Source organism: Cololabis saira, chromosome 15, assembly GCF_033807715.1.
Source record: "Cololabis saira isolate AMF1-May2022 chromosome 15, fColSai1.1, whole genome shotgun sequence".
NCBI lineage: Eukaryota > Metazoa > Chordata > Actinopteri > Beloniformes > Belonidae > Cololabis > Cololabis saira.
Window position 1 is genome coordinate 10,162,695 of NC_084601.1, and position 11,878 is coordinate 10,174,572.

Below are 11,878 nucleotides of genomic sequence, written 5' to 3' on the forward strand. Positions count from 1 at the left end.
CAGCCGACCCCGGCTCAGGTGGGCCGACGCTACTCACACACTGCAGATGTTGCATTTGTGACCAATGTTGTTGTTGTCTACACATCCCTTGGTAGAAATTGTACATAGGTCTATGGCTTAAATCTGATCAAGACTATGTTATCTTTAACGCTGCATTGGTGATAAATGTTTTTTTTTCAAGACACTTTTCTGAAACACGAGAGGTTCATTCTTTTGGAAAGGAAATAATGACAAAAAGGTTTGACATAATAATGGTTAAACAAATAAAGAGTAATTACATATGAGGTGTTTTGATGCTTTTAACTTCGGCTGTCGCGCGTATGGCGCCCACTAGTGGTCAAAACACGACACTGCACCAACCCTTCACCGAGATAAACCTCATAGTTTACAGTGTTAACGACATTTTTACTGCTTGCGCTTATCGAAATAGACGACAGTTTGTATATTTGCAGAGCTTAGTTATATCTCAGGCAAGACTGCCATCACTTATATTTGTGTCAACTTAAAAAATGCGAACCATGTCTCATCCAGTTGGAAAACAAGTCATTTTCCAGAGTGCGTGCACGGTCTGCTGAGTCTGCAGGACAGAAAACATGCACATTTAACAAAGATAGGCCTACATGATTTAGAAACAAAACAATAATAATAATTAAAGTGGCTGTTTCTGCAGTTACACACAATTTAAATCAGATTTTAATGTAACAACGTCAGTCAAACCTCAGTGGCTGACTGTTGGTCTACTTTAACTATTTTTTCAAAAACCTAATTAAACATTATTCTACTAGTTTAGTGTAAAATACTTTTAGCTATGGCAGCTCAGAACAGTAATGTGCAAAAAATGCGTGGTTTAATCTTCTTAAAACCTTGAATGAGGTAAAGATGGTAAATGATGATGAATATCTTCAAGCCTTTAGCTTTAATAATATGTTCATTCACAAACTGTTTCACGGAATAAAAGCAGAACGGCTGTTTTCCAACTTCGCTGTCATCTTTATTGGTGACATTATATTAAGATCAAACTGTTCAGGGTCAACGATGTGTTCTACAATAAACACGTAAGGCAGTAACGACAACCTTTGAGGCCAACACCATATTACTATACTGCACTGAGGATCAGGGAAGGTGTAACGAGTCCTTGTCCTTCAGGAACGGTTTTCACAAGTTATCCACTCCCCGGATTCTTCTGGCCAGTTGAATGTCCCGTGGAAAGAGGGTGACCCGTTTGGCATGGATGGCACACAGGTTGGCGTCTGAAAACAGCAAAACCATGAAGGCCTCTGCAGCCTCTTGCAGGGCCATAAGAGCATAGACCTGCCATCGCAGTTGTTCCCTGGCAAGTTTTTTGCAAATTTCTCGGACCAGGCGGGAGAAGGGTTTCTTGTGGATCAGGAGATCAGTGCTCTTCTGGTATTTACGGATCTCCATCAGGGCCCTGGTTCCTGGTCTGAACCTTCTCTTTTTTGGAGATGCAAGAGGCCTCTCTGGAGCTGGAACCCTTTTCTTAGGGGACTTGGGTGTAGAAGTGGACGTAGACGGCCCTGGAGGACGACGGCGAGGGGTCGCGCCCTTCCGATGGTGGGCAGATGTATCAGGACGCATGGTGTCTGAGATGAAGAGTGCTGTGAAAGATATTACCAATTTGAAAGTCGTTTCAGTTCTTTAGTACGACCAGCGTAATTAACGACAACAGACTGATATTACGGTATATTACAGTAACGACGCTGCGTCTCCGGCTCATCCAATCAACGATCAGCTTTGATATGGGTAACCCATATCAAAGCTGATCGTTGATTGGATGATAGGGCGTCCCTTGAAATACGGAATTGTTACGTAATTGGGAATTAAAAGTTGCGTTCCGTATTGAACCAATGCGGACATATATTATGCTCTTATTTATTGATGTCATAATATACAGGTGAAGTTTGGAAAATTTGAATATATTGCAAAACTTCATCCGTAGTAAATTCAACTAAAGGTGAAACAAATATATTATTTCCCACTACATTCAAAGTAAGATATTTCAAGCCTTTATTTGTTATAATTTTGGTGATTATGGCTCACAGTTTATGTAAAAATTTGAATATTTTATGAAATAAATAAACATTGATTTCAGTTGCTAGCTTGGCTGTCTGTACAGTCATGCAAGTTCAATGCTATTAGAGCACTTTAAATTTTAAATCAAAGCATTTTTTTTAATATAAAATAAATACATTTCTATGCAGTAGAGAAGTTTTGGAGATGTCCCTTTTTTTTGGCGCCTGCACTGCTGAAATCGGGGCATCCCTTATTTCTATTTCTGAAAGGTGGCAACTGGCAACCCTATATGGGTTAGACGAGTAAAAGTGCTTTTCTGACTTTTTAAAATGTATGCACAAGAAAAATAGACTCTTAATTGGGTGCACATCATATACATTTTTTATCATGCAGCAGTTTAGAGTTAGATTTTTAAACCATGTGTTGTCATTGTGGGCGGCATCTCGCTTTCTATACAGGGCTTTCACGTGACGTCACAAAACGCGAGTCGCCATTACGGAGATATACCCCCCACCCCCCCAGACCAAAACAAAGCCAGAGCGTATGAGAGACTGCACATTTCTGCTCCTTCATAAACCGTAATCACAATCCGCGTGGAAAATGGTCAATTATTGCCGTGTGTACGGTTGTACAAATCGGTCTGACCGAGAAAAACACCTGGAGTTTTACAGACTTCCAAAAGTTATCACAAATCAGGGAGATACTTGCCGAAACTTATCAGAAGAAAGGAGACGTCTGTGGCTTGCTGCACTGAAACAGAACTTCACGGGCAAGAATCTTGACAACATTCGTGTTTGTTCTTCACATTTATTGTCAGGTAAGTGAAAAATAAATATAATAATCTACTGTATATTTAGCGTTATTGCTCGCCATGATTTATTCATTTCATAGCCTTACAACAGAGTTTCTCAAACTAAATTTCTAGCACCCTACTCTGCCAGTGTACAAATGGGGGTCCATTTGGTAAAAAAAAATGAGGTAATTCACGATGTCAGGATATTTAATCGTTGGCAGAATAGTCGGGTCATCCGTGGTCCACGTTGTTTGCTCCAGCTCGTACGGATCATGGCCACCTAAAAGGTTTAATTTCTCTTTATACCTCGCCCTTTCTGGAGGACCAAGTCCTTCCCGGTATCTGGTATCTTCCCCACGTTTTGCCGAGGTTTTCCGTGGTTTTGACATGGTCAAATTTTACATGTTAGCCGCTTTGTTGTTGTTGTTCAACCTCCAGCCCTCCACAGCCTCCACTCTGCCTACAAATAATCCCGCCGCTATGGCTGCCGGGTCGCGGTACCGCCCATTTCGTGACGTCGGTGAAAACCCTCTATTGGGATTCGTGTAATTCCATATACGGCCAACAGGGGGCAGCACACACCCGTAAAACCCCCCGTGGAAGCTGGTCAGCCGGGGGCACGTCAGTGCTGACGCAGCACTTTCATGTTCCTCCACCTTCAAGTGAAATGTGTTTAATCATGTTTGACTTATAAGGCAGTCAGACTTGGCCACATACGTGCACATATTAAACTGTTTCCCTGTCTGGAAGAAAGTCGGTTCTTGAACTTTTGACAATTAACAAAAACAGACAAATTAAATAAATTAAATTTACACAATTACAGAATTATATATATATATATATATATATATATATATATATATATATATATATATATATATATATATATATATATATATATATATATATACACATATGTATACACATATGTATACACATATATATATAATTAATTATAATTGATTATAACTGAATATGAAATATAGATTTTGTGTTTCATTTATTTATATTAAGGAATTTGAGCAATTAAAACTAGATATTCTGACACAGTGATTGGATAACTTTCTAAATATACTTTCTAAATAAAATTCTTTATGATGACTATCTTCACTCCTCGTTTGTTTTGAGGGAAGAGTAGATGAAGAAGAGGGTGAATAATTACTGCAATAAAGAAGCAGCAAAAAAAAGACAATTTAGTAAAAAAAAACAAAAAAACCAATAAATAATGTAGGGAAGGATAACAAAAAATAAGAAAAACAGGTTGGGGACATAATGACAGAGAAAAGGAAATAAAGGGAAGAGAGTAAAGTATGAAGAAAGGTTGCAAAAAAGAAAAAGGTCTTGGTGAATCATTGCTTCCTGAAGGCCGCTCTCCTTTTGCCATAATAGATGTTTGTGTATTAAAAGTCACGGCAGACAGTCACTCTATACCCGGGACTCATATCACTGGTGGGCGTCTTTAATCCCGTTAAATAAATGTGAATTGAGGTGGTAATCTGAGAGTAGATGATTACAGCGAGATGAAGGGATGCCTGCGGTAATCCATCCCCTGCGCAGGGACTGGGAAACATCCGGAGCTGGTTATTTGGACGGCACCAGTGCCAGGTCTGAGCCAGGCAGACCGGCACAAAAGGCCCTGATTCCACCATCTGCACTCCCCTGCTCCCCCCCCGCGCTGATTAAAGAGGAAGCAGGACGCATGTGCACACAATCAAACACAGAGGAATCACGGGATTTGGGTCATGTTAAAGAGACATTCATGGTTGTACTTCAACATAAGCAGATCTGAGGCTCTGGATCAAACTGAGTCATGAACCTCCACCAGAGTCTGCGGACTAGCCGTGTCACGGGTGGGAGGGGGGGCAAAATGAAACGCAGGTGCTGTGTGCAAGTTTTACAAGGGGAAATGATCCTTTTCTTTTCCTCTTGGAGTTTACTGCATACTACTTAGAGTATATGTGCGTGGGATAGGGAGAAGGGACAGCAAGTGGAGGCCGAAGCGGCTCTCCTGAGCGTTTTCCTCCATGCGTACGGTGGACGCCGCCAGAGGTGTCAAATTCATTACTCAGGTAGAAGTATAGAAACTAGAGTTTAAAAATACTCCTGTTCTACCGTCATGGTATCAATCAATAATATGTGTGCAGACAAGGTAAAAAAAAAAAATACTCCTGTACAAGTTGAAGTATCAACTCAAGTTTTTTACTCAAGTATAAAAGTACTGGTTTCAAAACTACTTAAAGTATAAAAGTAAAAGTAATGTAAGGGGGAAAAAAGCCATTAAGGACAAAAGCCATTGAAAATGAATGCATCTTAGTATAATGCAAATATATTAAAGAACCATATATGTGTACTATTGAGCATTAACATGTGTTTCAGAGAGCAGGAGATATGATGACTAGTTGCCTATAAGTATTGTAATGGTGCAAAAAGTCAAACTTCAGAGGCATGTTATCATTTATCCTAACCTTTATTGGAATGTACATCCAAGTTTAGTTGCAGGAATCTGAGGGAACGGATGTAAGAACAAAACTGGACAAGAACATCTGAAACAACCACAACCAAATTCACTCTATCCGGATGGAGCAATTTAACTGGATAGTTTTTATTTAAGGCCGAAATGAAATAGAGTAACGAGGCTGTTTTTAAAATGTAAGGAGTAAAAAGTACAGATAATTGCGTGAAAATGTAAGGAGTAAAAGTAAAAAGTCGTCTGAAAAGTAATTACTCCAGTGAAGTATAGATAACCAAAATTTCTACTTAAAGGAGCATGAGGCTCCTTTTAAGAAATGAGACTCTCTAGCGCCACCCTTCACCACGGCGGCCGTTGGGGGTACTGCAGCCAACAGCGAAGCCGGCACGGGAGAACGGGGAGAACGTGCATGCAGCGTCATGTGACGTCACATCCGCAGGACAGCGCGGGAAATTCGGGACCGAATTGCAGCACATTTTGCAGCACACAGCCTGTTCAAGGCAACAGAGAGATACACTAGAGGGCTCATTCTTTTGGGTTTGGAACGCTTCATCTGACATTATTACTAGAAAACTTAAAATGTATACGGATTTTTTTCATAAATCCTGCCACAATCCTGCCTCAAGCTCCTTTAAGTAAGGTAACGAAGTATTTGTACTTTGTTACTCGACACCTCTGGACGCCGCACCGTCCTGGTCCCCCCCGGACCTGACTGCTGCATTTTTCAGCGTTGGATTGTCTCGAGGGGTCAGCAAGGCCTGAAGTTGAAGTTCACCTCGTCGTTCGTTGACATCGCTACAACATTTCTCTCGTCCTCCCGTGAATGAGATGAATTCAGCACTGAGGATTTAGGTTCAAGGAAATGAGAACGCTTTACCTCGGGCTTATCTCCCCTCCGAAAACAGCGTCTGTTTATATTTAAGGCTAAATGCGGTCTGGCTTTAAGCACATTTCCAACATCTGATCCTCTGATAAGGAGTCCCTGGTGGTTCCTCAGCTCGAGAGCCGGGGTGGTTTCAGTCTTTTTAGTCTCAGGAACGCAGACGCAGCGTTTCTATAAGACCCGTCTCATGAAGGACGTTTTTTAACTCAACGCTGAGTTTTTTCCGCTCTGATCTGATTTAACTGATCAGAGGTCTTTTTTCTTCATGAAGATGTTGATTTGTCTTCATGTTGTTGAGTAAATTTAGAACAGACTATTGAAACCACCGCACTCACTAAAAGAGCAGATAACAGCAACGACTGTAAGGTTTTCAAGTGTGATATTTCAGATAAAAGTGCAAAAGATATAGAAAAAACTTGCCTGTTATCAAATCCTTCAACCAAAGTTAAAACAAGGACGACTGTTGCCTTGATTTCAGTGAGTTTGGGACGTTTTATTCAGACGATTCTCTCGTTTCTTAGATTACTTCTTCTCTGACTCTTCATCCTCATTCCTGAGGAAGATCCTTTATGCACTGCAAAAACTCAAAATCTTACCAGGAATATTTGTCTTATTTTTAGTTAAAATTCAATTCAATTCAATTCAGTTTATTTGGGAAGGGACAGTGTACATTCATATACATTTAGAATTAAAAATGCAAATGCACCCAATTTTAGCTACAGAGCTAGTTTCCATTGGCAGTCCCCCGGCTAAAAATATAAAAGAAAGACAAGTTAAACAACAAGTTAGAACAAATACAAATATAGCGTGCAAAAAGTTTCTGTTCTTGTTATTTTGCTTCTATTTAAGATAGAAGGAACAGGAGAACAACCTGACACATCAATCTTACTAACACGATCTTAGACATTTACATATATTGCAATAGTGAATACATTACACACATTTCACATTTAGCAGTTAAAAGTTAAAATGTCTCATTTTAAGTCAAAAAATCTCATTACACACAAGAGTCATTACCAGAAAAATAACTTGTTATTTCACAATTTTCACCTGTTTCAAGTAAATTTTCACTTGAAATAAGTAGAAAAATCTGCCAGTGGGACAAGATTTATCTTCTTATTACAAGCAAAAAAATCTTGTTCCACTGGCAGATTTTTCTACTTATTTTAAGTGAAAATCTACTTGAAACAGGTGAAAATTGTTGTTTTTTCCAGTGATGAGTCTTGTTTTAAGTGTAATGAGATTTTTTGACTAAAAATGAGACATTTTAACTAGAAATAAGACAAATATTCTTTTTAAGATTTTGAGTTTTTGCAGTGTGTCTTGTGTAAGACGATTGTTTTGTAAGAGTTTTACAAATTAACTTGAACATACGTTTACCCGGACCCCTTGTCGAATACCTCCATCGGATACCCCCGTCACTGATACCCCCGTCACGAACCCGCCACCACCTGAGGGTGCCATCGTCATACCGGTAGCTCGGCTGGTACATGCGCTCAGGCACGTACACAGGCCTGCCTTCACTCATTGTCTCCAACTCTGTCTCTCATTCAACACACACACACACATGCATGCACACTGAACCAAACTGGTTTAAACAATGCCAGCTCTGAGGCGCGGCGGCCTGCTTACTCTCAGCCCTGAGCGGGTGTTGCCCCCCGGCCGCTCCGTGTGATTTGTGGAGCCGTTTGATGTGTAAAGTGGGAAAGGCCTGCAGCCTGATCTGGACTCTGTCACCGCTGCTGGAGTCAGCAGAGCACCCGGGCAGGAGGAGGAAGTAGGCAAGCAAACATGGTAATCTGCTCCAAATCCAGGTCAGGATTCGATTTAAAGAGAGGAGACTATTAGTCTTCTTTCAGTTCTTGTAAACTGTAGAACATGTTCTCCACTGCTTGGCCACTTTCTCCCATGACTTCTATGTTCGGCTCCGTGCTTCCTCGACTTCCTCCCGACGAATATAAACCTGCAGCGTTGATTCAGCAATACGTCCATGTGATCCCCCTGGTGATGGACAAACACCCTCCTCATCCTCCTCTTTTGTGATCCAATGTGGATCCACTCCAGGTCCATTTCTTCTCCCTCCAGAATGAAAACATCAGCCATCTGGTCGAGGGGTGAAAGGTCAAACCTCAGGCTGGTAATGAGGATGGCGTCGCTAGGGGGATGCAGAGGGAGAGTGTGTGTGTGTGTGTGTGTGTGGGTGTTGCTGCAAGCTTCGCTAAGCGTGTCTGCTTCCTGAGAGAGCATTAAACATTAACGAGGCAGCCCTGCACATCTAGAGGAGGACGGGAGACGTGAGAGATGCTGCACCGACAAACCACCCCAGAGAAGAATGTGAATGTGCAAAAATGCATGCATTGTATACACACATGCACACACACGCATGGAAAGGTGGATATATGGTACTCTTTCTTTCGGTCACTCCCATCTTAAAAAGCTTTTCCTCTTGTTTATTGACTCGGCCTTCCAACAGTCATTACATCAATAGCTCTGGTCGATGAGCAAGAAGAAGGGACGGAGGCAACCGCTCTGAAAAAGCTGTGTGTGTGTGCAAGAGTGTGCAAGTGTGTGTGTGTGTGTTTGTCAGCCTTTTTCTAAAAAGTGTTTTTTTCCACAAATGCACTTCACTTCATCCGATACACCCTGTAGTTTGTTCCAGCCATGTTCCACGTGGCGGTAATCATCCTCCTGCACGTGCAGCGGGGTGGCTGTAACGTGGTCTATAAAAGCAGGTGAGCTGCTGGATGATGGCGGCGGGTCTCGTCAGGTCTCGTCGGGCCGCCGCGGTTCCGCTGCCTAATTGGTTGGAAATCACAACGCTGAGGGTGCGAGCAGTCAAGTAGAGAGAGCGCCCAAGTAAACGGATTTGCACTCGCTCTTAAAGATTATTACACCTGTGCGAATGTGTGTTTGCGTGCGGGTTACTGGCACGGTTGCTACGGAGACGAAAGCAGCGGTGGGCATAATAGAATACTTATGCTCATCGCACGAAACAAGCACTTCTCACACTTCCCCGGTAACCTCCGGCACCTGTTTCCGTCTCTCTGTCCCGGACTGAAGATTATTAATCACGTCTGCACCGTACAGAGTTCCCTCGTGTGTAACACGTCAGCGTGCATGAAGAGGGGAAACTGGAGTTTCAGAGAAATCCAACTATACATGCGGGAGAGGTAAATGGATTATTGAGTGAGGTGGTCCGACTCCGCGACACTAGATGGGGCCACACGTACTTTCACATTGGCATTCTTCTGGTACAATTAGCAAACAAGTGCGAAGGAGGACAACAACATGTGAAAAAATGCACGCTAATGATGCAGCAGCTCTGTGAATGTCGTAAATACTAAGCCTGATGATGTTGCAGGTAAGATGCACACAAAGTCTCCCTCTTCGTCTTCTGTTACCGTGACTGTTATTATTCCTGCGGTGTCACCACTTCCCGGGGCGGTCAATAGCTCGGCTAAGCGTGGGTTGCGTATACATACCTGAATGAATCAGATTAGGTATAACACACCTGGGTGCACGTTACGGTTCGGTATTAACGGTATTAACTGCCGAAGCAATGGCATAAATTGCGCCAAAATTACACGATTAATTCAAAATGGTCGCTTCCTGTTCGGTTTCGGCCATGGCGCCAAGAGACTTTTCTTTAAGTTGCGACATGATAAAGGTGTGTAGCGATTGTCGTGCATGTACGTCAAACCGTATTGTGGGGCTTGAGGCACAAAGTTTTCTAGGGAGCGCTGTTGAGCCATTAGGCCACGCCCATTAATGCAAACCTTTAAATATCACATTTTTCGCCAGGCCTGGCTTGTGTGCAAAATTTGGTGACTTTTTGGTCACGTTTAGGGGGGCAAAAAGGCCCTCCTTTCGTCAGAAAAATAAAAACAACGATAACGAGAACAACTCCTACAGATACAATAGGGCCTTTGCACTGTAAGTGCTTGGGCCCTAATTAGTTAGTGCATGTGAAGGTACTGTCTGATGACAGAAGGGTGCAAGCTTGAGATTCAAACCAATCGACAGGCCAAGATTGATAAGAGGAACATCTGCAGTTGTTGTTTCAGATGGTTTATTAGCAGATGTTTCTTTATTTTTAATAGCAATATAGCTGCAACTTATCTCGGCTCTGTTTAGATTGTTAATGCTTCGTCATGGGAGAAATATGTTTGAGACATCCTGACCAAACAAAGACACTTTGAACTGAAATGTTTAAATTAATTGGTTTAAAAAAAGTTAAATTAAGTTAAAAAAAAACAACAGTGATGGAAGGATTATTAGAGGAAAGATTTTAAAGAGTAAATGAGCATTTGGAGATTGTTTATGTTGATTTGTTTTGGCACCATATGTCATAAATAGATCACGAGTCTGTTGTGTTTTCTCTCTTCTCGTTTGTAATCAAACCATTTTCTCAACTCAACTGCAGCAACCTCTGCAGCATCCTTGACTCTGCCCTTTAAACGTGCTCGCACTTCCATGATGACTGACGTTTATAAATCAGAACCATATGGATGACAGTCAAAGCATCACATTCCTAGTTAGAAGTTTTAATAAATATGTCTGCTGCCTGTCAGCTCAACAAACATGACATCGCTCTCCTTTAAACACTAGTCTCATATCTACCAGCGTCTCCAGAGAGACTTCAATCTCTGAAAATGGCCAGTGGTTTGTCTGTTTTTGAAGCTTCATGTGCCAGGCGTTATTTGACTTAGCTTTACCTTCATAAACACAAGCTTTCTGTGAAAATACATCATGTCGAAATTTAAGTTGCAGACGTGAGTGCTGGTCGGCCCACGGGGCCTCTGGCGGTACGAGTCCGAGCTCAGAGAGCTGCAGCAGACGTGTTTGATGTTCGGCCTCCAGGGTCTCTTTGGTATCTTTCGGTGTTTAAAAAAAAAATGTTGAAGAAATGCTTGCATGGAGCATGCACGTGTTGTATTGATTACTTAGGCTGGATCTTCCACTCGTGGAGTTGAGGGACTGTCCCGACCAGAGGTGGGTAGTAACGAGTTACATTTACTCCGTTACATTTATTTGAGTACGTTTTGGGAAATGTTGTACTTTTAGGAGTAGTTTTGAATCACTATACTTTTTACTTTTACTTGAGTAGATTTGTGAAGAAGAAACTGTTACTCTTACTCCGCTACATTAGGCTACGTTGAGCTGTTACTTTTCTTTTATCCCTTTTATCCGCGTATGCGTCAATCTCATGACATCACTGGGTGATTCTTTGGGAAAAATGTTTGTTTTTGCATGTTTTGTTACATATACACAGACTCAAACATACACACACATTTTTATATGAGTTTATATGAGTTCATGGGTTAAAAAAGAAAAGTACAAAGGCTTGAAATTTTGTGCTACTTGTGCTTAATTTATTTTTTTATTCAGTTATTATTTTATTTATTAAAGTGCTTGAATTTACTTTAAGATTATTTTAATTTAAGCTATTTTTTATTAAATTAAATTTATTTTATTATTTTATTGATTTAATTTGCCTGAAGATGATTATTTTGTACTTTTGTCTGTTTGAAAGGTTGTGTTAAAAAAATAAATCAGACGTTACTCAACAGTTACTCAGTACTTGAGTAGTTTTTTCACCAAGTACTTTTTTACTTTTACTCAAGTAATTATTTGGATGACTACTTTTTACTTCTACTTGAGTCATATTATTCTGAAGTAACAGTACTTTTACTTGAGT

General features: G+C 41.0%; 1 protein-coding gene across 1 annotated transcript; it reads right to left on the minus strand.

Moving 5' to 3' along the window:
* Positions 1–1,035: 1,035 nt before the first annotated feature.
* On the minus strand, positions 1,036–7,822 carry LOC133461065 (histone H3-like centromeric protein A). The gene is made up of 2 exons (XM_061741825.1): positions 7,813–7,822; positions 1,036–1,619 (listed from the first exon to the last, which is right to left on the minus strand). The coding sequence occupies exon 2, from the start codon at positions 1,597–1,599 to the stop codon at positions 1,156–1,158; it is 444 nt and encodes a 147-aa protein (XP_061597809.1). The 5' UTR covers positions 1,600–1,619; positions 7,813–7,822; the 3' UTR covers positions 1,036–1,155.
* Between the last annotated feature and the right edge of the window lie 4,056 nt (positions 7,823–11,878).